At 47.6% G+C, this 27109-nt stretch overlaps 1 protein-coding gene across 5 annotated transcripts in view; it reads right to left on the minus strand.

Moving 5' to 3' along the window:
* The window catches only part of NFRKB (nuclear factor related to kappaB binding protein), a 37480-nt gene that overhangs the window by 8440 nt on the left and 1931 nt on the right, over positions 1-27109 (minus strand). For 2 of the 5 annotated variants that reach the window (XM_062197348.1, XM_062197347.1), the window contains 22 exons: positions 26416-26587; positions 23498-23699; positions 20011-20138; positions 17787-17961; positions 17116-17253; positions 16454-16527; positions 15616-15700; positions 15078-15258; positions 14728-14836; positions 14431-14557; positions 14115-14180; positions 9602-9681; positions 9447-9493; positions 8449-8509; positions 7870-8044; positions 6947-7053; positions 6419-6542; positions 5497-5576; positions 5105-5325; positions 4743-5013; positions 3889-4101; positions 24-791 (listed from right to left, as the gene is read on the minus strand). In XM_062197348.1, coding sequence (XP_062053332.1) covers positions 24-791; positions 3889-4101; positions 4743-5013; positions 5105-5325; positions 5497-5576; positions 6419-6542; positions 6947-7053; positions 7870-8044; positions 8449-8509; positions 9447-9493; positions 9602-9681; positions 14115-14180; positions 14431-14557; positions 14728-14836; positions 15078-15258; positions 15616-15700; positions 16454-16527; positions 17116-17253; positions 17787-17961; positions 20011-20138; positions 23498-23699; positions 26416-26550 — 3567 coding nt within the window. In that variant the 5' untranslated portion in view covers positions 26551-26587. The remainder of the gene's footprint in view (positions 1-23; positions 792-3888; positions 4102-4742; positions 5014-5104; positions 5326-5496; positions 5577-6418; positions 6543-6946; positions 7054-7869; positions 8045-8448; positions 8510-9446; positions 9494-9601; positions 9682-14114; positions 14181-14430; positions 14558-14727; positions 14837-15077; positions 15259-15615; positions 15701-16453; positions 16528-17115; positions 17254-17786; positions 17962-20010; positions 20139-23497; positions 23700-26415; positions 26588-27109) is intronic. The other 3 variants (XM_062197351.1, XM_062197350.1, XM_062197349.1) reach the window with 3 other exon arrangements.

Genomic DNA, 27109 nt, shown 5'->3' on the forward strand with positions numbered 1-27109 from the left:
ACAGAAGGGCTATTATTACTCACAGCCTGGGACGTGGACACGACCGTGGTGCTGACTGGGACCTGCCGCATGGTGGGGGCGCCCGTTCCGATGTTGAGGGGAGTGCTCGCAGCCCCCGAAGCCACAGCCACAGTCTTGGACACAGCAGCATTCATGCTGGGCAAGGACACTGCTGCGGTATGGACAGTTCCAGACCCACTGGCCACCGGGGCTCCCTGCTTCGCATGAGTTGCAACCGTGATGGTCTGGCCTGCTTTGGGAGGCATCACCCCCAGGCCCTGCACGATACGGATCGTGGCAGCTGGTTTTGCTTCTGAAGAGGCCACTGTGTTTTTTCCTTTCTGGTCTGCCACACTCACACCAAGGGCTGGCATCAAACGAAAAGCTGAACTTGAGGTTTCTGTTGCCTTGAGATCAGGAGTCACTTTGACCACCGTGGTACCTGTTGGAGCGGATGAAGGGGCACTGGCTGAACTGGCCTTGGCAGGGCTATCAGCTGCATGGACTGGATTGGAGGTGACGTGTAGGGTGGCAGAGATGCCTTTGCCTGCAGTGCCACTTCCTGTCCCAAAGAGGTCCTGGGTCAACTTGACTGTGGTAACCTGGGACTTGGCCAATGTGGCCATCATGTCCGGAGTGATTCGCAGAACCGTCTGTCCCTTGGCATCTGTGGTGATGGAAGAGGGTGGCAGACGCAACACGTCCTTACCCTGGATGCGGAAGTTAGTGGCTGTGAGTGGGATGCTGCTGCCCGTCTGGGGCTTCACACCAAGCTGCCCAGTAATTGCCACCTGCATCGGGGAGAACCAGCAGTTAGTGATGAGGGGAACCTCCATTTTGTGGGTCTGTGTCACATTGCTATTTTAACTTTTTCCTTTGAAAAACAGTGAGCAGTCACAAAAGCAGAGACTAGTTCTGGTGTAACATCCACATACCCTTCACTCAAAAGGTAGCAGTTACTGTTGCTTCGTCAGTCCTTCCCTAACCTGGAGGAAGGCAGGCGTAGAAAGGAGCCCTCAACTATTTTCAAGTAAATCCAAGATAAATCATTTTACTGAACAATACATCTCCAACCTAGAAGAGGCCTTTTAAAACCAAAAAACGAATCACGATGCTATCACCGCTACCCAACTAATTCCCATCAGTGTGCATTCCATGTCCCCAACTCGCTCAACGATGTCCAGTTATGCTGGGCCACCTCACTGTGAGAACAGCAGTGTGACACAGTGGCTACAAGCACAGGCTCTGCAGCCAGACACCCTGGGTTCACACAACTCCACCCTAAGGCCAAGCCCTGTGGGCACAGATCTGGCTTACGCACGGCCTTCCCCTCACACGCGCCTTCACCTAATCGTTCTGCTCACATCCTAATCCAGCCCCAGTTCTCTGCTCTTCAGAGGCAAAATTTATTTAAAGCCACCTATGCTCACCGCCTCCACTTCCTCACCTCACATTCTCAGTCCCGGGACCCGGTCAAGTGCACTCATTATCTCCATCCCACGGTCACCCATCAGACGTGGGTCTGCTCCTGCCGTGGGGGCACTTTTCTCTGTCTTACAGCACCCCCCCCCCCAACATCCTTTTACCTCGGTAAATGATATCACTGTCTACCCAGTCACTGAAGCCAAAAACCAAGGGATCACCCTCAGTGGCCCTCTCTGACCCACACACAAGCCCACCAGAAAATCTCTCTGGCCTCCCCTCCAACTAACTCCTCACACCTCCAGCACACGCACTCTGAAGCACTCTTGTCCCGGGACCAAGACGAATGCCTCGCTCATGGCTTCCTGCTTCCATTCTTTCCCCTACAGCTCAGTCTACAAAGCAGCCAGCAGTTTCTTTAAGTGTAAACCAGATCAAACCAGTCTGAGTCAGTCTTCCAGTGGTTCCCCATCACATTTAAATTAAAACGAGAGAGAGACATGATCTAACCACTGGCAGCCTCACCCCCCTCATCTAATACCTGCTTGCTAAGCTTCAGACAATGGTTTTCCAACTGTCCCTCATACATGTGCCACTCCTAGGTCTGCAGAGCATTCTCTCTGGGTGTCATCACGTGGCACAGGCTCTACCCCAGGCCCCTCTCTCTGGTGTCATGTACTCTCCTTCTCCGACCACCCTAGTTAAGATGAGCATGCCACCACCCCCCACCCACACCCTGCCTAGTCATGTCCACAGTACTCATTAACACCTGCCTCCCAGCCTAGAGAATGAGTTCCGTGAAGGCAGAGACTTTAACATATATACACCCATAAACCACCAACACTTAGGACAGTGCCAGAAACACACGAGACACTCAACAGATGTGTGCTGAGTATCAAAAAAGGTTACTTTATCAATATGCAGCTCACTTCTTCATTTGTAAAAAGAGGGCCACAAAGATGCCTATGTCACAGGGCCATGAGGACTGGATTATTGTAACATCTTCCAACATGCTCAGTACAGGCACACAGGAAGCACTCCTCACAGCACTAGTGCTATTCTACCTAATAATTCTTTTTTTTTTTTTAATTTATTTTATTTATTTGAAAGACAGAGTTACAGAGAGAGGTAGAGACAGAAAGAGGTCTTCCATCTGCTGGTTCACTCCCCAGATGGCTGCATTGGCTGGAGTTGAACTGATCCGAAGCCAGGAGCTTCTTCCAGGTCTCCCACATGGCTGCAGGGACTCAAGGACTTGGGCCATCTTCTACTGCTTTCCCAGGCCATAGCAGAGAGCTGGATCAGAAGAGGAGCAGCCGGGACCAGAACCAGCACCCATAGGAGATGCCGGCGTTTTAGGCCAGGGCTTTAACCTGCTGCGCCACAGTGCCGGCCCCTCTAATAATTCTTTAAGTTCAATAATTATCCTTTTACATGCACAACCAAAAAATACACATTCTTTGGGACGGCGCTGTGGCAAAGCGGGTAAAGCTGGCGCCTGCAGTTCCAGCATCCCATATGGGTGCCAGTTCAAGTCCCAGCTGCTCCACTTTCAATCCAGCTGTCTGCTCTAGCCTGGGAAAGCAATGGAAAATAGTCCAAATTGTTGGGTCCCTGCAGCCACGTGGGAGACCCAGAAGAAGCTCCTGGCTTCAGATCAGTCCAGCTCCAATTGTTGCAGCCATCTGGGGAATGAACCAGCAGATGGAAGACCTCTCTCTCTGCTCTCTATAACTCTGCCTTTCAAATAAATCTTATATAAAAAAAAAAAAAATACAGTCTTTCTACCTTTACTAGTGGTAAACGAAAAAGCTAATAAAATATGGCCACGGGGCAAGTGTCTGGCCCGGCAGTTAGAACATCGGTTGGAACACTCACATCCTGTATCAATGCCCAGCTCCAGCCCCTGACACCAGCTTCGTGCAAATGCAGACCCTGAGAAGCAACAGTGATATATCAAGTAGCTCCTCCACTATCTACGTGGGAGACCTGGGCCGAGTTCTCAGTTCCCAGCTTCATTCAGCCAGGCCCGGCTCCAGCTGTTGCAGGCATCTGGGGAGTAAACCAGAGGACGGGAGATCTGTCTCCTTCTCTCAAGTGATTCTTCTTTTCCCTAAGAAAATGGCCAGGGGGATTTAATTAAGTTATGCCACAAGGCTTTAAGTAACTCCGTGGAAAGTCTAGGTCTAGAAATTCAATTCATGAAAGCGGACGTCGATGGAATGAAACAGAAGAAACCTGTCGGCATTCGTGAAGGCTGCGCTGCCTTCGGTGTGTACTCTCACCTGAAGTACCTGAGGGTCAAACCGAGGGTCAAAGACAACACACCTTTTTTCCACAGGCACACAGAACCTGCCATTCCACGGGTCCTCTGCCTGAGGACAAAGCGGTCGGGTCTACCCACAGGGCACACCACCCCCACCCGGTAACACTGTGCCCTGTGCACTCTGAGCGAGCCCCACCCACCTGCTTGATGATGTTCTGTCCAGTGACGTTCTGAATGACGGCAGCTGTAGAGGCACTTGCAGCAGAGCTCCCAGGAGAGCTCGTGGCTGGCTTGCTCACAGGGCTGGCCGCGGCAGGGAGGCTTGTCACCGTGAGCCCTGTCGGCCCGGGGCCAGGTCGCTGTACGGTGGCTGCCGCGGTCGGAGCCTTCACTGGTACGGTGGCCATTACTGTCTAGTTCAGGGCATGAAGCCAAAAGCTTAATTAGACAGTAAAATGCAGACCAGCACTTCAGTCTACCCACACCTTCCCACCTGCAAGTGTTTCACCCAGGAAACACAACTTCTAACCTAACAGTGCTCAAGGCCCACCACGCTCTAAAACAGACACTGTAAATTTCTCTTTGTGTAGTACATCTTAATTTTTAGAAGGCCTTTACATTTCACAATCATTCTATTCCTCACACCGAGGATAAACATGATTATACCCCTTTTACAGTAAAGGAAACTGAGGCAAAGAGTATCTTCTCTAAACCACACATACCAACAACAGCATGGCCAAGGCCACAGGCAACATGCGAGGAACTCGAGACAGACTCCCAAGGTTTGCACTGGCATCCCACCTCTCCCAGGGTGCTCCAGTTAAATCGCAGGTACCTCACTGGACTTCCCTGAACATGGCGTCCCCAGCATGTAAAGCAGAGTATTTATAACCATTTACCTGGCTCTGAACCTTAAAGGAGTTGTTCTGATGAGCCTCACTGTCAGTAGTAAACTATGACTCCTGGTCATCCTTAAACCCCACCCATCTGCTTTGTCAGCCCACCTCGGGGCCACTGTCCCTATTTCACAGTGACCCGCAGCATCCTTGTTTACCTGGGGCACAACTTTGGTCTGTGTGGCTGTGGCCGGAGTTCTGATCTGTGGTCCTGCGGGCATCTGTGGCAGTGTCTGTGCTGGCCCTGCTGGCTGCTGGGGGACAGCAGGAAGGCTGGGCTGGGCCACCACCCGCACCTGTGGCAGTCCAGCTGAGCCAGAGTGGCTCACAACCCGGGCAGCAGCCTGAGAACTGGGTGGAGTCTGGCTGGAGGCCGGGGAAAGCATTGTTCCAAGCTGTGGCATTGTTGGCGAAGACACCAGAAGAACACTAAAAGGAAATTGGCAAACAGACCCTTACGGCATGTATACAAAAGGACTTCACAGAGAAACAGCTGGAGAAGAAATGGAGGCGCGCTTACCCAGAGCTGGACTTGGCTGGTTCTGAGACAGTGGCAGGGCCACTTTTGTTCACCGATGACACAGGCGGAGGGGAGATGGGAGTGGCAGGCAACGCTGGCGTGGTAGGGGTTACGGGTGTGACCGGAGTGGGTGGCATGCTGGAGTCACTGAGGCTCATCTGGCTCTGCTCAGAAGGGCCACTGTTCAGGACCTTTATGGAATTTTCCTTGCTACTGGACTTCTAGAAACGACAAGAAAAGGAAATTCACCTGCAGGGTACACAAAGGTTCCACTGAAGGCAGGCATGGTCCCTACAGCGCCTAACACACCAAATCAAGGGAAAGCTGAGCATCTACTACCAACTGCCCCCAACCCAGGACCCCCAAGGCACTGCTCTCTTGGTATCACTTACCACCTTGGATGGGGGCTTGGGCTTTTGCTGAAGAGCCTTTCTGGCCTTAGCAGCAGCTGCTTGTGCTTGATGAATCCGCTCTGTGAACAACAGTAATAAGCATCAGCAAGGGCGTAACCTCCGCATGCCAAGTATGGGGCTTTTGTTGGAAACCAAAGCCAGGGGCTAGCCCTGGGAAGCAAGGAGTTAAGCCGCAGCCTGCAATGCTGGCATCCTGTATGGGCACTGGTTCGAGCCTTAGCTGTTCCACTACTGATCCAGCTCCCTGCTAATGTGCCTGGGAAAGCAGTGGAAGATGGTCCAAGTGCTTGGGCCCCTGTACCCACAAGGGAGACCCAGAAGAAGCTCTTGGCTCCTGACTCCTGATTGGCCTGGCTCTGGCCATTGTGGCCATTTGGGGAGTGAACCAGCAGATAGAAGATGTTTCTCTGTCTCTATCCCTCTCTCTGCCTGTAACTCTGCCTCTCAAATAAATAAATAAATCTTAAAAAATAAAATAAAAATAAAAAGATGCCACTTAGGACAAGTGCCTTGGTTCAAGTTCTGGCTACACTTCCACTTCTAGCTTCCCAATAATGCACACCCTGGAAGGCAACATGGCTCAAGCAGCTGGGTCACAGCCGGCCACTTGGGAAACCTGGATTTAGTTTTGGGTTTCCAGCTTCAGCCTGGCCCACTCCTGGCTGTTGCAGCTTTTGGGACGTGAACCAGTGGGTAGACAATCTCTCTCTACCGTTAAAACAAAAATAAATACATTTTTTAGAAGTATTTCAAAAAAATACCAGAAGCTTTGCTGGTGGGTTGAGTCCTCCCTCTACAACCCTATCCTGCCTGAATGTCAATAAAGAGGACAATGCAACTGTGACAGCAAAGTCAAAGCGTCACTAGCCTAGCTGGACACCTGCCCAGAGGCCTCACACACCAAATTCTTCCTCACTCCGGTCCCGATGCAGATAGATCCAAAGCTTCCGTCCAATGTCATACTTCACACAAGGGTCCTTTTCATAATGCAGGCGGTCCAGTGCACCACTCACGACTGTGTTCACCTAAGAACAAAGGAAGACATGGGCCAAGGAAGACCCAGAAAACAGACATTACTCGGACTCCAGAGAAAAATCACTGCTAAGAGTCAGCAGACAGACTATATAGCCCGGCCTAGCTACGTACTCCCAGTGGTTCAACAAATCATTTGCAAACAAGAAATGCCGTCAGAACCTGAGATCCTGATGCACTTCCACCATGAGGAGACGGTGAACCGAGTACCTGACACGCCTTCCCTTTGCCAAGGAAGCTTACAGCCAAATCTCTTCATGGCTGTACACATTTTTCATCTGCTTTTTATCCCTTCCTCAAAGTTTTTTAAAAAATTTGTGTTGTACTTCACATTTCTTAATATGTTTTCTTATATCCACTCCTCAACAACACACCAGCAATCTCTGCTCCGTCTTACCTGAGTGCTGGTGACATCGGGTGCCAGGAACTGGGAGTCCTTGAGCAGTTCACAGATCTCTGCCCGTGTGCCCTCTCCGTTAGGTAGCCGGGCAGCAGCATCTCGAACTGTAACATCGGAAAATACAACGTCCAAGAGTCAAGCAGGGCTTCTACTGGGAAACAGCGTCTTCTGACCTGCCCTGCTGGGGTGACTCTCCCTCGAGTTACCCTCTCCCCTACGTGACCCGACTCATCACAGGCATGCACTGCCCCCTAGTGGCCAGCAGTTCTGCCACTGGAATTTCCTATACATTCCACAAGGCAAAACCGAAGGTCCATGGACACCTTAGAAATCAGTGGGTTCATGAACATCTGTAACTGACAGTAGCATTTCCTTTCATTATGAACAAAGGTAACAAGCCACATATTGGCAGTGCTGCGATGTTATAAGATACCAGGTATTTTCATATACTACAGGTATAGGGAACTCAGTTATCACTTATATGCACCATTACTTAGAACTACAAGATCTGCTGCTCAATCTTATCATTTAAAATCATAAGACACACATATTTCTGCACCGTAAATTTGTTTAAACATCTTGATAATGGTCTCAACAATGACTGGCTTCTCTTCTAACTCTAACATTTTATGCACTTAAAAAGCAGGTTTCACGAGACTATCAAAGGGATCCAGAGCATACAAAAGTCGTTAAGGAAGCAAATCCCCAGACATAACTAACTACTTAGCTGGCCTGTGAGATACTCCTAGAGAACATAAATGTGAATCTAGACCTCTACACTGATTCTTAGAACACATGTCTGTTCAGCAAAACTCCCCCATCATCTCCGCCTGAGCCTCCAAGAGGTCTCTGGGGGGAAGAGGCACGGGGAGAGGGCAGGGCGTCGGAACTGGGGCCTGGCAGGACTGCACACCACGTACCGAGAGAGAGGATGGTGACATAGGCGGGCCTGTCCGAGCGCAGCAGGGAGTGCTCCCGAGCCTTGTTGAGGGAGGTCTCCTTGTCAAACACACCCTTCACCGGCCCCACCACGGACTCAAAGCCGTGCATGCGGAAGGTGAATGCCTTATGGGGTTGGCTGTACCTGTACCGCTCCTACCGAAAGAAACGGGAGAAAGCTTCTAAGTCAGAATTAGCAGGCTTCTCTCTAGAGCTCCCTTTAGTAAGATGACCTACACGGACAGATTAAAACAGGAAGGAAAGAAGCTGGTCCACGAAGAATGACTGAGCCAACCACAGTGGGAAAAGGATGGTTCCCAGAGGTGGCCATCAAGGCGACAAAGGGACAGGAAGATAAATGTAAACGCATTCTGCTACTGGATAGAAAAGATCCCCAAAGTATTTTTCATCCCCTTCCCTCCCACTGATTTTGCTCCCAAGCAGAATATCCCAGGTGAACGGTGTGAATGGCCTCCAAGAATGTGACTCAAAGGAGAACTAGTCTCGGCGTCCCCGGCACGGCCTCAGAGAGGCTGACGTTGCCTTCCAGCACTGCTTACCTGCTCCTGAAAAACCCGTTTCTCCTCCCCGGTGCTAGGCCGCACCACATAGTCAGTTCTTCTGAAACATAAAGAATGCTGTATCAACTCTGAGAGTTGACAGCTGGGTGAAAGAGCACCCGACCCACGGCCCCCCTCTTCAGCACCTAGAACCATTCCCTTTGAAGCATGAAAAACTGTCCCTTTCTAAATACTCAGTTCTTGGCAAAAGTCACAAGTCCACCGGCCAGGTCCTACCAAGTAAGTACTGTTGGTATTTCCAAAATGACCTGATTCTTAGAAATCCAGATTGGCACTGGGGAGGCGGGAAAGAGGCTGACATTTAGCACCGTTTTAGGTACTACTGATATCCAACAGGAACAAAACATTCAGCCCTGGAGCAACAAAGGACTTCAAACATGAAAGATGACAAGGGTGGTTTTTCTGCCACCTCGGAAGCAGCCAGAACTTGAGTCCTACCCTCTACTACGTGAGCTAACACATTCTGCCACACTTAGGTCAGGTGTCTGTGCTGGGGTTCAGAATCTACAGACTCAACCAGCAGGAAAGAGCAATGTGAGACAACAAGACAAGGCTGAGAGTCAGGGGATGCAAATTCTGGGCGGGGTCCTATCATGGACTTTCCGCAAGTCACTGAACCTAATGACCCATTTTGCATAGGTAAATGAGGAAGCTGGGTTCATCATCTCAAATGGGAAGCCAGGAAGAGGACACAAGGAAAAATGCATGTTCAACCACAAGGTGGATCGCGTCCCCTTCAGAGCCTCCACCACACAATCCCCGCCCCCCGTCAAGAGCCCAATCCATCGGGAGCCACTCTTACTGACGGGAGTGTGGTGCATCTGAAGGTCATGCTGAGCAGGTGACACTCAGTGGACCACTAGGATCTCTAAAGTCCAGGATTAGCTCTAACACATGAAGCCATGTCAGCAAAATCAGGGCAGTGCCTTCCACTACCTCTCACAGGCCACCACCCACAATTCAAGTACTGTACTCACACCCGAGGGACAGGTGTCGTGGCATCTGAGCTGTCTTCGTTTTCTTGCTGGTGGGAAGGAAAAGATTAACAGGTAAATGGACTAAAGAATTTTCACTAAGCTAAAGGCTCTGGAAACCCACTGAGGAAGATGTTGTTGTTTCTTAGAAACCGTACCTTACAGAAGGCCTGGTCTTTGGTCTCCAGCCACAGCTGGAAGAGTGCAGCTAATTCCTTTTCATTATCTTGGGACTGGCCTTTTACAGGAACAAAAGACAAGAAATAAATACATCTAAGCTGCTACACAGAATCCCACCTTCTCATCACTTGTTCTGTCTCTGCCGGAACCGTGGCGTTGATCCTTTCTAGGTGCACTGCCTAGACCATCACTCTTGGATGCCACCTAACTGAACCATCCACTCAGTAGGTATCTGCTGAAGAGCCACAGCGTGCCAGGCACCGCATATGAAGCTGGAGTTACTCAGAGAATTCAGCCTCTGCCTCCATGGAATTTACAGTAAAGTTAAATAAATCCAATTCTAAAAGGGGTAGGGGTCACAAAGGCTATTTGATGGCTATGCACCAAGGAAATGGTCCTCTTCTTGTGGGTGAAAAAAGCTGTGGCCAAGTGGGCCGCAAAGTCATTCTAGGCACTGACACAGCAAGAAGATGGCCCAGAGCACCAGCTTTGTGGAGCAGCCGGCTAAAGCTGCTGCTTGCGAAACCGGCATCCCTTGTGGGTGCCAATTCGAGTTCCAGTTACTCCACTTCCGATCCAGTTCCCTGACAGTGTGCCTGAGAAAGCAGAAGACAGCCCAAGTCCTTGGGCCCCTGCCACCCACATGGGAGACTGGGAAGAAGCTCCTGGCTTCAGTCCAGCCCAGCTCAGCCCATTGAGGCCATGTGAAGGGTGAACCAGCAGATGGAAGATTTCTCTGTCTCTCCCTCTCTCTCTCTCTGTAAATTCTGCCTTTCAAATAAATAAATAAATCTTTAAAAAATAAAAAAGGTGGCCCTGAGGAAGGAACAAATCCAAATGCTCCTAACCCACCTACAAAGAGATGAGCACGCTCCTGGCTTCCTGTCACGTCACTCTGTTTGGACTACTCCTGCAGCACCTGAGACATGAGAGTACCTAGGTTCACCTGGGCTAGAAGCCACAGAACATCAGGCAGGTGTGCGTGTGTGAGACTGCAAACACCTGCCTCGTGGACGCTGCTGAGACACTCACCATGCTGCTTCACTCTGTCCACACCAGTCAGTACACAATGCCAACCCCAACACCAACTCTCTCCCACCCCGGCTTGGAAGACCTCAACTCTCATCCCAGACACTTCTCAACCCTTTATCCTTAACCGGTTCATTCCCACTGTGCCTTCTGGAGATGCTACTTCATAACCAGTCAATGCCACAGCCAGACCTTCTCTCAACACTCTCCACTTGCCTGTCTGGTGTGAAATCTGCTCTCTTCTGATCCCTTACACCTTGTGGATGCCGTCATATTCTCTCACAGCCATATCCCACAGGGTCAGGAAGCAGAGTTGAGTGCCTCCTTCTACCCCATGGCTGATTTCAGGTATTTCTCCCCAAAAAAGCAAAATAAAAACAAAATCCTGTTCTACACTAGAGATCCTAAAATAAGCCTACATATATAAACACTAATTAATTTTTGGGAAAGGCTATCAAGGTTGCATAAAGAGAACAGCTTCTTCAACAAATGATAATGGGAAAACTGGATATCCATATATAAAAGAGTGAAATTAGACTTTATTTCATACCATATGCAAAAAACCAACCCCAAATAGTTTCCATATACATACATATATATGTATACATATATACATGTCTATATATATATATATATTTTTTTAAAGTATTTATGTATTTATTTATTTGAAAGGCAAAGTTACAGAGAGGGGGAGACATAGAGAGACAGAGATCTTCCACCTGCTGGTTCATGCCCCAAATGGCCGCAACAGCCAGGACTGGGCCAGCCCAATGCCAATAGCTTCAAGTGGGTCTCCCATATGGGTTGCAGGGGCCCAAGCACTTGGGCCATCTTCTAATACTTTCCCAGCCACATAGGCAGGGAGCTGGATTGGTAGTGGAGCAGCTGGGAATTGAACCAGCATCCATATGGGATGCCAACTATACAATGACAGGCCCTCAGATGAGTTTCAAGATTTAAACAGGGGCTTTCTTGGTCATTACTCTTTTAATACCAACAGCACAGAAAAAGTAAATGTGACTGCATTAAGATTACAAGGCTTCTGCACAAGCAACAGTGAAGATAACACACAGAATAGGAGAAAATATCTTCAAACCATGTGTTTGAAAAGAGGTTAGTATCTAAAATATAAAAGAAAATTCCTACAAATCAATAGCAGAAAAAAAGCAGCCTCACTAAAAAATGGACCAAGGGCCTACACAGACGTTTCTCCAAAAAAAAAAACATAAAAATGGTCAACAAGCACATGAAAAGATGCTTACCATTGCCCATCATCAAGGAAATGCAAATCAAAACCACAGTGTGGTATCACCTGATACCTGTCAGAATGGCTACTACTTAAAAAAAAAAAAAAAAAAAAAAAAAGATGGGCCTGTGTTGTGATTCAGCAGATTAAGCCACCGAATGTGACATCAGCATCCCATGCTAGAGTGCCAGTTCAAGTCCCAGCTGCTCTGCCTTAGATCCAGCATCCTGCCAATGTGCCTGGGAAAACAGCCCAAGACGGCCCAAGTACTTGGGCACATCAGCCACATGGGAGACCCGACAGAGTTCTTGGCTTCTAGCCAGTAACAGCCATTTGGGGAGTGAACCAGCTGATGGAAGATTTGTCATTCTTTCAAATAAATAAATCTTTAAAAAAAAAAAGTACTGGCAAGGACATAGGAAAAAGAACCCTGAAATGTAAAATGGTCAGCCACTATGGAAAACTAAAAACAGAGCTAACATATGATCCAGTAACACCACTTTCAGGTATAAACCCAGGAGAACTGAAACCAAGATCCTGAAGAGGTAACTGCACCCACGTTCACTGCAGCATTATTCACAACAGCCAACACTGGAAACAACCTAATGTCCATCAGTGGATTAATGAATGAAGAAAAATGTGTTATGGCAGGAGTTACGTGCAGTGTAGCTGCCACCTGGGATGCCTGCATCCCATACTGGACTGCCTGGCTCAAGTCCCAGCTACTCTGTCCCTCCAAGCCTACTGTTCTGGCATCTATGTGGGAAAACCCAGATGGAATTCCTGGCTCCTGGCTTTGGCCTGGCCTAGCCCAAGTTTGGGAAGTGAATCAGAGGACAGAAGACCTCTGTGTGTTTCTGTCACTCTTACTTTCAAATATCTCTAAAAAAATGTGTTACACAATGGAATATTAATTTTTTAAAAGATTTATTTATTTGAAAAGCAGAGTGGGGGGAGAAGGGGGGAGAGGGAGAGAGGGAGGGAGGGAGGGAGGGAGGGAGAGAGAGGGAGAGGGAGGAAGGGAGGGAGGGAGGGAGAGAGAGAGAGAGAGAGAGAGAGGCAGGCAGACATTTCCCATCCACTGGTTCACTCCCCAAATGGCCACAACTGCCAGAGCTGGGACGATCAAAAGTTAGAAGCCAGGAGCTTCTTCTGGATCTCCCACGTGGGTACCAAGGCCCAAAGATTTGGGTCATTCTCCACTGCTTTCCCAGGCACATTAGTAGGGAGCGGGATCAGAAGAGAAGCAGCCAGGACCGGCGAAACAGCTCACTAGGCTAATCCTCCGCTTGTGGCGCCAGCACCCCGGGTTCTAGTCCCGGTTGGGGTGCTGGATTCTGTCCCGGTTGCTCCTCTTCCAGTCCAGCTCTCTGTGGCCCGGGAGTACAGTGGAGGATGGCCCAGGTGCTTCGGTCCTGCACCCACATAAGAGACCAGGAGGAAGCATCTGGCTCCTGGCTTTGGATCGGCGCAGCGCGCCGGCCGTACTAGCCACTTGGGGGGTGAACCAAAGGAAGGAAGACCTTTCTCTCTCTCTCTAACTCTGCCTGTCAGAAAAAAAAAAAAAAAAAATGCAGGTAATGACAACTGATATATTAAGTGGGAATTTATAAAATTAAAATAAAAGTAAGGACTCTGTTCTTTAGAAATAGTTTATCTGGAGCTACCCAACATATCCTCAGCAGTAAAACCCATTTTTAGGAAAGAAAAATAATTATATTACAAGTTAATCCCAAATCACTGGTTTAATATAAATGTTGACAGTAATTAAAAACAGCCCTGTAGATTTAAATTTATCTGATTCATGTCTCAGCTCCCCTACTTCTGATCCAGCTTCCTGCTTATACATCCAGAAAGACAGCAAATTATGACCCAAGTACTTTGGCCCCAGCCATACCCACATGGGAAACCAGAATGAAGTTCCTGGCTCCTGGTTTCAGCCTGGCCCAGCCCCAGCTATTATAGGCATTTAGGAAGTGAACCAGTAGCTAGAAGACCTCGCTCTGTCTTAGCCTCTCCCTGTCACTTTGTGTTTCAAATAAATAAATAAATCTTTCTTAAAGGGTCTTGAAGGATTCCTTCACACAGCAAATAAGGCCTAATAGATTCCTTTCTGACAGTCTGCTGGACTGTAATAACTGAAAGGCAAACGAAGCTTAGGGTAGGAAATGGAAGAATAAAAACCCATGTTGGAGTAGATCATATGAATAACTCACCAAGCAACTTCCACTGCTGGGTTTTCTCTTTGAACTCAACAAATGGAGAGAAACTGGAAGGAACAGCTGCAAGAAATGAATAATGTAACAAGTCACACAGGTCACAGAGAATGCTGAACTCAGAACAAGTAACGTGCATCCCTGAGTTCTGGGTAGGCTTCTGAATGGCTCACAGTGTCTCAGGCTAGCACACCTCTCAGGGATGGCATTAGACAAAGGCGTCATGAATTAGATGAGCCAAGCTACCCTTTACTGTAAAAATTCCTTAGACAAAAGGGAAAAAAAGACACTGACCCTACCAAGCGATGTACCTTACCTCGGCTCTCTCCAGCAAGGTACTGCAGGGCTGGTAACACCAACTCGGCCCAGTTGGGGGCTGCAGAAAACCAGCTGTTGAGGGAGCTGGCTGGAGACGACTGCCAGTCCAAAACCCGTTCCTCTAGCTGAGGGAGTAAAGGCAGAACCCAGTGAGACTTCTCTTCTACACCAGCAACTCCATGTACGCTCACTTTGCCCAGTCCACAAACCAAGTTAGAGGAGCCAGCAGAGAGCTACCATTAAAGACGTCAACGACTGGAAAACTCTGGTGCACATGTGACTCTTCCAAAATTACCATAGGGAGGCTAGCCTGATTCTCCAGCAGCAAGATCTCTAGCAGCAGGGAAAAGAAACTGGAAGATATCTCATTGATTCCAAGGCAAGGCTTCAGGTCTTCAAGGGGCCTAATAAGGAAAGAAAACACGTAAGAACAACCAGAAAGATCAAGAACACATCCTTACATTTGGTCACCACCCCCCTCCCTCCAGGTCACCTGAAGTCCTAAAAGTTCATGACAGTAGCACACAATACATTTTCTCAGCAGGAAGCACCCTTACAGCCAGCTCATGGGAGCCCCAGGAGACGGGGCACCGCCCTGGGCTTATTTTTCCACCCCAAGCATCACACAGTCTCACGCTCACTTACTCTTCCTTGATAGCAGGTATTGCCAGTGGAGATGGGGCCTGGGAGAGAGGTGGGACCCCATCAGCATTGCTCAGGGGCTCAGCCAGATCCTCTGCCTCTGATTTGATCATTTTTATTTTCTTCTTTTTCTTCTCCTCTTTTTCCTTAACCTTTTTTTTAAGGACTGCCAGATCATACAGGGCTAGAATAAAGAAGTAACCCAAGTCACAGGACTGTACTTTGTACATAAGGAGGTGACAGCCTTCTTGGCATCGTATTTGGCCAAGGCCAACCAGACAGAAGTCTCAATAATAAGATTTTTTTTTTTTAGACTTTCAGATTCTTTTTAAACAAAACAACTAGCAATTTCCAGCTCAATTTTAACATCTATTAAAGAGTTCAATGTACTGGTGTGCTGACTCTAACTCATTTCCCACCTGCCAAAACAAAACACAGGTTATCAGCACGGAAAGAGCAGTGGCTTCACTGACTTTCTCACATGTAGAGAGGCTACAGACAAGCGCCGTGAAGGCTACCCGGAGGGGACCCAGTCATTTACCTGCCAGAGAGCCCTTCCTGCCAGCATTCACTCGAGTCATGATGTCATTGAGGGTCAGGTCTCCCGTCAAAAGGTCCGGGTGGTCCTAGGTAGGACATTCAGAGGTCAAAAACGGACCAAAAACTGATGCTGACTTTGCCAATTTACCTAACATACACAAAGAGATGTTACATACACTTGAGGAAATCATGCAGAATTAAAAATGTACAGAGATAAAAACTACTGCTTTTCCTTCTGGTACACAGAGAACACGGTGCTGATCTTTCTATCGTGTGGTGTTTACAACTTATACAGCTCCTCTGCATTCCTCATCTCAGCTACTTTTCAGGTACCACCCTAGGTCACAAGACCAAAAACGGAGTTTAGAGATGTTACGGGATCTGCAGGAAGGACAGGGAATGCAATTCTGAGTTCTCCTTCTCTCCGCATGCGCCTTAGACAGACGGCTTTGTCTCTAAGCCCTGCTTGGCACTCTGGACTTCGCAGAGTGCAGTAATGCCAACAGCAAGGTGCGCGGAGCGCAGGCTGACTCAGCGCTGCCACCTCTGGCTGCAGTACCAAGAGCAAGTCCTACTTCTCTGAGCACTGGGGAAATGCAGATAATGATTCATTTGCCAGTGTCCTAGGCAAGAAAAAAGTAGACACTGTTAAGCATGCCTTATAAAGTCAATGTATTCCCATGGTCTCACACCTCTGATGCCTCTCCTGCTGTTCCTGTCCCCCAAGAATGACCAGGAACATAAATGAGGCAGTGACTATCTGCTACCTTCCTCAGGGTAGACAACACAGGGACAGTAAACTGAGAACCGCTCATGGCCACACCCTCTCCCAATCTTACTGGTTGGTGTTTCCGTTTCTCGTGGTGCTTCTTTAACATTATCTTCAGGTCACTGTCCCCCAGTTCTATTTTATCTGAGAGAAAATGAACCACACCTTATGTACTAGGTCATTCAACACCACATGCTCCAATTTGAATCTTTCTGGTCACTTGTGACATTCAAAAGTAAAGTATCTCTGAGTTTCCCTTCTGACTCCCATAAGCGTTTAAGTACCCAAATCTTGACACAGTCACAGGATCAACATTTCCCCTCTACTACACACTGGTCAGTAAATTACTTCCGTTACTTGGCTGGTCCTAAAACACAATAAAGGTTCTTAACATTCTTCCTTAATTCTTATTCCACACAAAAGTCCTCCCTCAATTTCAGACGTTCTGAGGAACTGCTACAGCTCTGGCTCCCCTTTTTGTCCTATTATTGAATCGTCCACTGGTATCGCTAGTCTAAGATTCTGCTTTCTTTAGCAGATAATTTTCAAAACAAAGACAAGAAAGGCAGGCCTATCTCCAGATGCAAAATAGTGGAATGGTACAAAACCTTCTCCAGACGGCTTAATTCCAGGGAGCACTGCTGTCCTGGCCAGTGAGACCCCAGGCCCCACACCCACTGCGGGGGTTCTCGGGTCCACACTGTGACCCCAGCAGCCCAGTTCAGTGCTCACCTGCGGTTTTCATATCCGTGGTACAAAGCGTGGGCACCACCCGCAGGGGCACCGCAGGACTAGGAGAACGTGCTGGAGAGCTCGGAAGCCATGAGCTGAGATCTTCAAAAGAAAATTGTTCTTGTAAATCCAACGTGGCTGTGGACTCCAATAGGGGAGATTGGGTAAGTGGCCATTTGGGTTCAACAAGGCTAAGCCACCAACATGGAGGCCAGGGTTCCACACTCCTTTCTGACCCTTCCCCAGATGAGCTGGAGCACACTTAGGTCATTTAAACGGCTTTTCCAGGAAGAGAGACTTCAACAGAGTGATGGGGTCACACTGCAGCAGGCCAACAGTCACTACTACTCGCCTGTAAGGGGGAAAAGCAGTTCTCTCAAGTGGCACCATGGGACCACGCAGGCCTATGGTGAAGACAGCCCTGCTATGCAGAGGTTCAACCAACAGGTTCTCCTCTAAGCTCAAATGCCACCCAAGCACAAGGGTAAAATGCACATACAGTTACTAACACCTAACAACAATGTCTCAGCAACCCAAAAGCCCAGGGACACTATTCCCACTACCACCCCCAAGACTAGACAACAATGCTGGGGAAACTACAGGCTCCCACTGGCTCCAAAGAGGTAAGCAGCTGACCTAGATGAGACGCCCCAGTGCCCAGGGACACGCACCTTCTTCATCAGAGGACAGGGCCGTGTCACCACACTCCTCCTTCACTTCCCTCAGGACCTTCAGGTAGCGCTGCTGGGCCCGCCACTCCCGCTCCTCGGGGCTGCGCGATGGTGAGGGGCGCTTCTGCCGCACAGGAAGGGCCGGTCCGCCCCGTCGGGCCATCTCCAGGAGATCCTAGGAAGAGACCAGATGAGGTACACACCATCACCTCACTCTTGTTCTGGAACCACGCGCACCTGTCAAGTCTGCATGACATTCTCTTCAGTGTTAAGCCTCCCTCTCATCACAGAAAAAGACGCCAGGACATTATTCCCTCCCTCTGGTCATAGAAAAAAATGTCAAATTAAAAACAAACAAGCGGCCAGCGCTGTGGTGTAGCGGGTAAAGCTGCCCCCTGCAGTGCCAGCATCCTATATGGGCGCCAGTTTGTCCTGGCTGCTCCACTTCCGATCCAGCTCTCTGCTATGGCCTGGGAAAGCAGTGGAGGATGGCCCAAGTCCTTGGACCCCTGCATCCATGTGGGAGACCCAGAAGAAGCTCCTGGCTCCTGGCTTTGGATCGGCGCAGCTCCGGCCATTGCGGCCATCTAGAGAGTGAACCATTGGATGGAAGACCTCTCTCTATGCCTTTCCTCTCTCTGTGTAACTCTGACTTTCAAATAAATAAATAAACCTTTAAAAAAAATTTAAAAAAAAATTTTTAATAAAAAAAAACACAAACAAAAAAAGAATCATTCAAATAAAGAGGGTCTACATTGATTAAAAAATGGGAAGCCCTAAAGTGCAGATCTGGCCAGGTGTTGTGGGACAGCAGGTTAAATCAACCTCCTGGAATGCCGGCATCCTTAAAGGAGTGCCTGGGATCGAGCCCTGCCTCTACTTCTGGTCCAGCTCCTGGCTAACGTGCACTCTGCAAGACAGCAGATGCTGAGGAAGCACTCGGGTCCCTGCCACGCTCATTTAGGAGATCCCGATGGGAGTTCCTCAATCCCAGCTTCAGCCCGGCCCAGCTCTAGCTACTGCAGGAATCTGGGGAGTGAATCAGCAAACGGAAGATCTCTACCTCACTATCTCACTCCACTTCTCCTACAAGGAAAAAAATCTGAAATGTTTTGAGTGCTGACATGATACCACAAGTGCAAAAGTCTACCTCTGACCTCATGGGATGGGTTGTAGTCAAAACACAGGTGCCCTAAAATAATTGTATAAAATTATCTTCAGGTCATATGTATATAGTGAACACGAAACATAAATTTCACTTGTAGATTTGAGTTCCATCCTAAGGTGTCTTGTGTAGAGGCAAATTATCCAAAGTAAATAAATAAATAAAGCTCAAAAACAGAAATGCCTTCTGCTCCCAAACATTTCTGATAGGCAATATTCAACCTGTATTACAAAATCCAAAGGCTAAGTGCGGACTTGTTTCACTGAAACTCTGAGAATGAACATTTGTGACAGCAGAAAGCCAAGTATTTCTACAGTGAAACATAATAGACCATTCAACTCAAGCCAACCTTATCTCTAAAGAATTTCCAGGCTGGTCCCACCCAGGGGCTTTAGACATGGTATGCTCCAACCCACTGCAGCTTCCAGTGGCCTGCGTGCACGTACATGTGCTTCAATTCCAGAGAATCCTAGTTTCCTTAATAACCCATAAGGGACCTGAAATTCACTTATTTGGGTAAATTTTGAAGCTACTGCATTTCATCAATTTTAGGAAGCACTTTTTTTTCTGTTTTAAATCTCTGAAATCAGCATATTTTTAAGTTGGTAAGATGACACAGCTTAACTGTGCTGTGGCTCAGTTGAGAGCATTTCTTCTTAGTGATATGTAAGAAAAATTGGCAGTTGAACCAATTTTTTAAATTGATACTTCTTAATTTCTAGAGTTTTAATTATTTTCATTTACTTGAAAGGCAGAGAGAGAAAGCTCCCATTTGCTAGTTCACTACCCAAACGCCCATAATCACCAAAGCTGCCCCAGGCTGAAGCAGAAGCCAGGTACTCAATTCAGGTCTCCCACATGGGTGCCAGAGACCCAGTTAACTGAGCCATCAGCACTGCCTCCCAGGTGCATATCAGCAGGAAGTGAAATCAGGAGTCCACTAGAGGACGCAGGCATCCCAGGTGGCATCTTACCCATCAGGCCAAACGCCTGCCCTGAGCTCACAGGAGTTGTGAGGTCCCTGCCCACGTCTTATATCCAGGTGCCAGCATTACTTACACTCCGGGAAGCAAGAATCTGCTTCAGCAGCCGATGGAAATACTGCTGCTGAGAATTGAGGTATCGCTTGTATTGTGACTTGAAGCATAGCTGTCGATACTTGACCACCTCAGGGTTAAAATGTCCATCTTAAAAAAAATAGAGCTACAATCACACACGTATCAGTCGACAAATAGTTAATGAGCATTCAAGATGTGGTACTTTGTTCCATAGAATTGAAGGGAAAAGTGAGCATTTAAGAATTTAGGGAAAGAGAACCAAACGAAAGGAAAAGCAACAATAGCTCAGTGAAGACTGAAGCCTTAAGCAGCAGGCAACACAACTGTCTTCAGCCACTGGAAACAGGGCACTTGTCGGAGTGAGATATGCAGACATTCCTGCCTTCAGATTCCTTGTCCAGACTCTCACCAGATTCACACACTGTTCTGGGAGAAACACAGCACAACAGTCTAACATTACTAACACTCTAGGCCCCTCACATAGCCCCTACCCCTCTAAAGCCAAGCAGGTTCCCTCACTTCTGCTCTATCAGAGACTAAGACCCCCAGCCTCCATAAAACAGATCTGGGCCAGTCAAAGGGTACTTCCTATTTAAACTAATCACCCATCTAAGGAGCGAATGCTTTTTTAAAAATTGATTTATTTGACAGAGTGACCTAAAGAGAGACAGAAAGAAATCTTAGGCCGGCGCCACGGCTCAATAGGCTAATCCTCCACCTGCGGCATTGGCACACGGGGTTCTAGTCCCTGGCGGGGTGCCGGATTCTGTCCTGGTTGCTCCTCTTCCAGGCCAGCTCTCTGCTGTGGCCCAGGAAGGCAGTGGAGGATGGCCCAAGTGCTTGGGCCCTGCACCCATATGGGAGACCAGGAGAAGCACCTGGCTCCTGGCTTCGGATAGGCGCAGCCTGTCAGCCGCAGCAGCCATTGGAGGCTGAACCAACGGTAAAGGAAGACCTTTCTCCCTGTCTGTCTACTCTGCCTGTCAAGAAAGAAAGAAAGAACGAAAGAAAGAACAAAAGAAAGAAAGAGAGAGAGAGAGAGAAAGAAAGCAAGCAAGCAAGCCTTCCATTCAATGGTTCACTCTTCAAGTGCCCACAACAGCTGGAGCTGGGCCACGCAAAGCCAAGAGCCAGAAATACCACCTGGGTCTCCCACTGAGTGGAAGGAACCTAAGTACTTAGGCCATCTCTGGCTGCCTCCCAGGGTACGTATTAGCAGGAAGCTAGATCACAAGTAGAGGCAGAACTCAATTCCAGGCGCTCTGGTATCAGATGGAGGCATCTAAGATGGGGCTTAACCCACTAAGCTACAATACCCTGGGAATGCTAATTTTATTATTTTTTTAAATGTCTATTTTCACCTGCTTGAAAAGTACAGCAACAGAAAAAGAGAGAGAGAGAGAGAGAGATCTTCCTTTCACTTATCCACTCCCTAAGTGCTCACCAACAGCCAGGACTGGGGAAGGCTGAAGCTGGAAGCCTGAAACTACATCCTGGTCTCTCATATGGGTGGGAGGGGCCCAGGCACTAGAGCCATGATCCACTGCCTCCTAGGACACATTAACATGAAGCTGGATCAGAAGCAGAGCAGCAGGGACTGGAACCAGCACTCCAGTAAGGGACGTGGGCATCCTGAGCAGTTTTAACTCACTAAGCCACAATGTCTACCTGTTCCCCCTCAACCTAGAATGCTCATTTTAAACCATTAAGATAACGAGAGAGTTAAAATAGTAAGTCTGCTCTCTCCAGTCTTCAGCAGCTGTCAAGGTGTCCAATTTAACAAAACTCAGGGAGATGTGACCACCTTTCAGGCCCTCCACCCAAACCAATGTTACTCCCAGAGAGAGGGGAAGAAGGGCTTCCCCTGCCCGCCCCCTGCAGGACAGAGAGCAACGTGTGATGGCAGTCTCAGCCTCTTTCCCCACCAACAAAAGAAAACACAAATGGGTGAAACAGGCTTTTAGGAAGTAAGATTACCCCATGGTCCCAAAGTATCACCCTACACACTGCTTAATTATAAAACATAAAGTCAGTGTTTAAAATCAAGAGGTCTGGGGCCAGTGTTGGGCTGAAGTGGGTAAAGCCACTGCTTGCAATGCTGGTATCCTGTACCGGTTTGACTCCCAGCTGCTCCACTTCTGATTCAGCTCCCTGCTTATGGCCTGGGAAAAGCAATGGAAGATGGCTAAAGTGTTTGGGACTCTCCCTACCACTCACACGGGAGACCTAAAAGATGCTACTGGCTTTGGCCTGGCCAACAGCTAGCTGTTGTGGCCATCTAGGGAGTGAACCAGCAGGCTGAAGATCTCTCTTTGTCTCTGTAATGATTTCAAAATAAATCAATCTTTCTTGGGGGAAGATTTATTTTATTTATTTGAAAATCAGCATTAGAGAGAGTTCCCATCCGCTTGTTCATTCTCCAGATGGGCACAAAGGCCACGGCTGGGCCAGGTCAAAGCCAGGAGACAGAAGCTTCATCTGGGTCTCCCACATGGGTGAAGGGGCCCAAGCACTTGGGCCATTCTCCGCTGCTTTCCCAGGCACATCAGCAGGGAGCTGGATCAGAAGTGGAGCAGCCAGGACTCAAACCAGTGCCCAAATGGGATGCCAACACTGTAGGCAACAGCTTAACTGGTTATACCACAACATCAGCCCCCATATATAAATCTTTAAAAAAAAAAAAAAAAAGAAATCAAGAGGTCTGGCAGATCAAAAAAGCACTACCACAAATGGAAAAACTGATACCATGTGCCTGTCTCCTCAGGTAATGTGATGGGGAAAATATTTCCCACCTGATACTCTTGTCAAAAATATTCAAGGCAAATCTACTTGTAAGGAAACAAATTCCCAGAAAGCAGAATATGTCATGACCAGAGTGTCCTGGACTCTTCATAAAGAGTGTGTTCTGAAAAATAACAAAAACAGGCAGAAGGCCCTAAAGAGCTAAAGAGACCAAAGACCCCAACACCACGCATGAACCCTGAACAGATCCTAGAGTTAAACAACTATCAAAGACATCTCAAGAGCAACCAAAAAGATCTAAACATGGAATATTCTATATAATTTGCTCAATGCAAAATTTCTTGGATTTGATGACAGGACTGAGCTTAGGTGGAAGAATGCTCTTATTAAGGGAGATATACACGCTGAAGTGGCTGGCAGTGAAGCGTGTATGCAGGTATGCACATAGATACACAGGCAATAAAGCAACTGGCGAAACTATTCATAAAAACCTTTAATGACCAGTCATAAACGGCACCTTGGGATGCTGGCGATGTACTTCTTGACCATCACTAGATGATTACACAGCTAAGTTTTTTCAATGCAAGTCAACCTACTAAGAAGCCAAGTATCATACAAAATCACTCTCTACTGGGTCAGTTTGTGTACCTGAGAATAAACAGAGTAAAGGGAAGGAAAGAGCACCTGTAGAAATGAGTGTGTCCCGCCCTTCACCTCCCTCAGAACGGGAACCCTGAGCTGCAGACCTCGGAAAAGCTTCTGGGCGATGTGCAGAGGGTTTCCGAAGCGGAAGTTCTCCCCACTGAACAGGGCAAGCACCAGCTCATTCTGCTGCTCAGGGCTGTCCTCGGGAAAGCGAGGCAGGAACTGCCGCAGGTGTGCGCGCTGAGACTCACTCAGCACTCCCTGCCACGTCGCGAGGCTGACCACGTCGAAGAATATCTCGGGCTGGGAGAATGTGGGAGAAAGCAAACAAGAGCACAGTAAGTTTTCAGGTACGTGTAGTAAGATGTATCTAGCAGAAAATTTACCATGTTAGTGATGTTTAAATGCACAGTTCAATGGCTTTAGGCACATTCACATTTGCAGTACAACCATCACCACCCTCCAAGTTTTTAAAACAAACTGAAATTTCAGTGATCTTTATAAAATTCTCAAAACTTGGGTTATTAAAGACTACATATAAACCACAATCTTATACCCAACAGTAAATAATAATCCAGAAACAAATGGTCTCAGTACTGCAGAGAGAACCCCATTTGGAAGCCATCTCTGCTAACAAGGGTTTGATGGTGACCATCTGAATTCAGCTGAAACTGAGAGGCAGGAAAAGATTAACCTGGGAGGAAAGATCTTCAGAGGCTGAGGTCACCTGCTAAGGGAGAGAAGAAACAGGACAGAGGAGTTCATTCTCAACTCACTGGATACATACTGGACGCGTTCTAGGCGCTAAGTACTAGCCTGACTGGCCTTTATATTGTCTGGAGGGGAGAACTAGTAAAGAAGCAATTACAATGCAGTTAAAGGGGTGACAGGTGCACACATCCCAGACTCGTGGTGACAGAGAGTGCCCCCCAGAGAGTGAGAGTTTTAAAACAGGGGACAAAGGCAAAAAAGGTACTGGGAAAGGGAGTTAGAAATCCACAGAGCAAAAACAAAAACTAAGGAAAAATTCACACGAAAGCAAGGATAGCAGGCACCTGTTGGGGAAATGGAGAGGCATGAGATGCGGAGGGGGACAAAGGGGCTTAAATGGTATTGGTGGCATCCTTAACCTAGGTGATGGCCTCATGCATGTTTTATTATTGCTTAAATGGTATATATGAGGGGTCCTCAAAAAGTTCATGGAACATATGTATCATGAAAAAGTTAGACATGGACTTCAAAACTTTTGCATGAAAATAAACTTGTATTTTCATTCTGTTTTCCCACAAAACTTTAGAAGTACCCTTATACACGCATTTCATATATTTTTCTTATATGCAATTTTTTAACATTTCATTTTAATTATAAAAAGAGTTCAGACAGCTTGGCTAGGTCAAGGACAGAAGATGGGAAGGCAGTAGAGAGAAGCAAAGGACTTGTAAACATGTTAAGTATTTGGGACTATGCACCAGGGACAATAGAAAGCCATGAAGGGTTTAAACAGAAGACAACTCAGAAATCCTACTGGCGGTATACCAGGAATCTCCACATAAACTGGTGTAAAATCTTCCCCTGCAAACCTACTTTTATACATCATCTTATTCCAAGCACTTAACTCAGTGTCTGGCACGCTGTAGTATTAATAAAACAAGCATCTGCTGACTAAATGAATGACACAGTTCTTTGAAAGGGTATGCAAAGGAAATACAGACGAGAAGGAAGAATACCAACTGCAGGTGGGAGGGTCAGAGAAGGGCACAATGGTGGCTTTCATTTCATCCACACTGACAGTTTATGAAAAAACAATGAAACAGATACGACTGTATGACATTATCTCCTAAGACTGGGTGATGCGCAAACGAGGGTTTGCCACATTATACTCAAAACCTGTATTCCAAGATACGGCCCCCAAAAATTCTGTGCTTAAATTAATGGTTTCAGCTGCACACTGACTTGCACACATAAGCATTCAATAAGTGGCAGCCACCATAGTAAACATGCGGGTTTCCTATCCTAGGGCACTATTACTTGATTAGAAGGTTACCTTATGAACAGATAATATGCTTAATGGTTCCAAATACACTATCCATTTTAATATAAACACACACATAAATCCACTCCCAAAATATGCTATCTTTGTTAAATTGATGAAAATTATCTTATTAAAAACAGAGTTTTGGGTGGGCATTTGGTCTAGCCATTAAAGACACCAGTGTCCTGCGGCTTGCATTGTGGCATAGCGGGTAAAGCTGCCACCTGCAGAGCCAGCATCCCATCTGGGCACTGGTTCGAGTCCCAGCTGCTCCACTTCCAATCCAGCTCTCTGCTATGTAATGGGAAAGCAGTAGAAGATGGCCCAAGGCCTTGGGCCCCTGCACTCACACGGGAGACCCAGAAGAATCTCCTGGCTCCTGGCTTCGGATCGGCGCAGCTGTGGCCGTTGTGGCCAACTGGGGAGTGAACCAAAGGAGGGAAGACCTCTCTCTCTCTCTTTCTCCGCCTCTCTCTCTGTGTGACTCTTTCAAATAATAAATAAATCTTTAAAAAAAAAAAAAAAAAGATGAGTTGGGGCTGGCACTGTGGTGTGGAAGGTTAAGCATCGACCTGCTGTGCTGACTGCCCATATGGGCGCTAGCTCAGGTCTTGGCTGCTCCACTTCCAACCCAGCTACCTGCTGACGAGCCTGGGATGGCAGCAAAAAACAGTTCAAGTGTTTGGGCCCCTTCACCTATGTGGGAGATCCAAAGAAGCTCCTGGCTTCGGTCTGGCCCAGCCTTGGCCATTGCAGCCAGTTGGGGAGTGAACCAACAGATGGAAGATCTCTCTGCCTCTGTCTCTCCTTCTGTATCTCTGCCTTTCAAATAAATAAATAAATCTTAAAAAAAAAAAAGAGAGAGAGAATGCACACAATGCAAACAATGAACAGCAGCACAGAAGACTAAGAACATATAAGAGTTCCAAATGGCTGCTACTCAGAAGCTGACAGAGAGGAAAGGATTGCAAGGATGTTTCCACTCACGTCCTCCAGGAGGTCCTCCGGCAGACTGACCCTGGTGCCTCCCAGCAGGCAGTCCTCCATGATCCGGGTGCCATGGCCGTCTCCACATGGACCGAGTTCCAGGGGGTCCGTCAGCATGTGGTCCAAGGAATCCATTGGTTATTTCCACAGGCACTCTGGACAAATCAGGCATCTTGAGAGAGAAAGGCAGAAATCCCAGGGATGTGGTTTATCCTTATCCTTCACCGTTACACCCAAAATGCAAGTCAACGGCCCTTCTCCCTCTCCCCAGCACTGTGCTTCCACTGGAAGTTTCAGTTACAGTCACTCCTACATTCAGACATTTCTTGCACCTCCATTTCACAGAGGAGTAAGGCGAAACTCACAGTTTAAACAATAAACACATCACGGTCCATAATGTAAACTTCACAGGCCTAGAATCTACTACAACAGAATTTCTTTAGCAACTGTTGGCTCTTTTTAAGCCTTTTTTTATTCCTTTACAAAAGTACATTTACTGGAAATCCACACGCAGTAGTAAAGCTGAGACACTAACAGAAACTTCATGAGGGTGTATGTATTAAGTGCCAGACCTTTCATATCGCATTTAATTCTTAAACTACGCAACGTAGGGTTACATGGGTTACATCTATTCTGCACATATTAAAACTACAAATATTAAAAAGGAGATAAGTGACTCGCTCAACCTGAGAAA

The sequence above is a fragment of the Lepus europaeus genome, chromosome 7 (assembly GCF_033115175.1).
Source record: "Lepus europaeus isolate LE1 chromosome 7, mLepTim1.pri, whole genome shotgun sequence".
Lineage (NCBI taxonomy): Eukaryota > Metazoa > Chordata > Mammalia > Lagomorpha > Leporidae > Lepus > Lepus europaeus.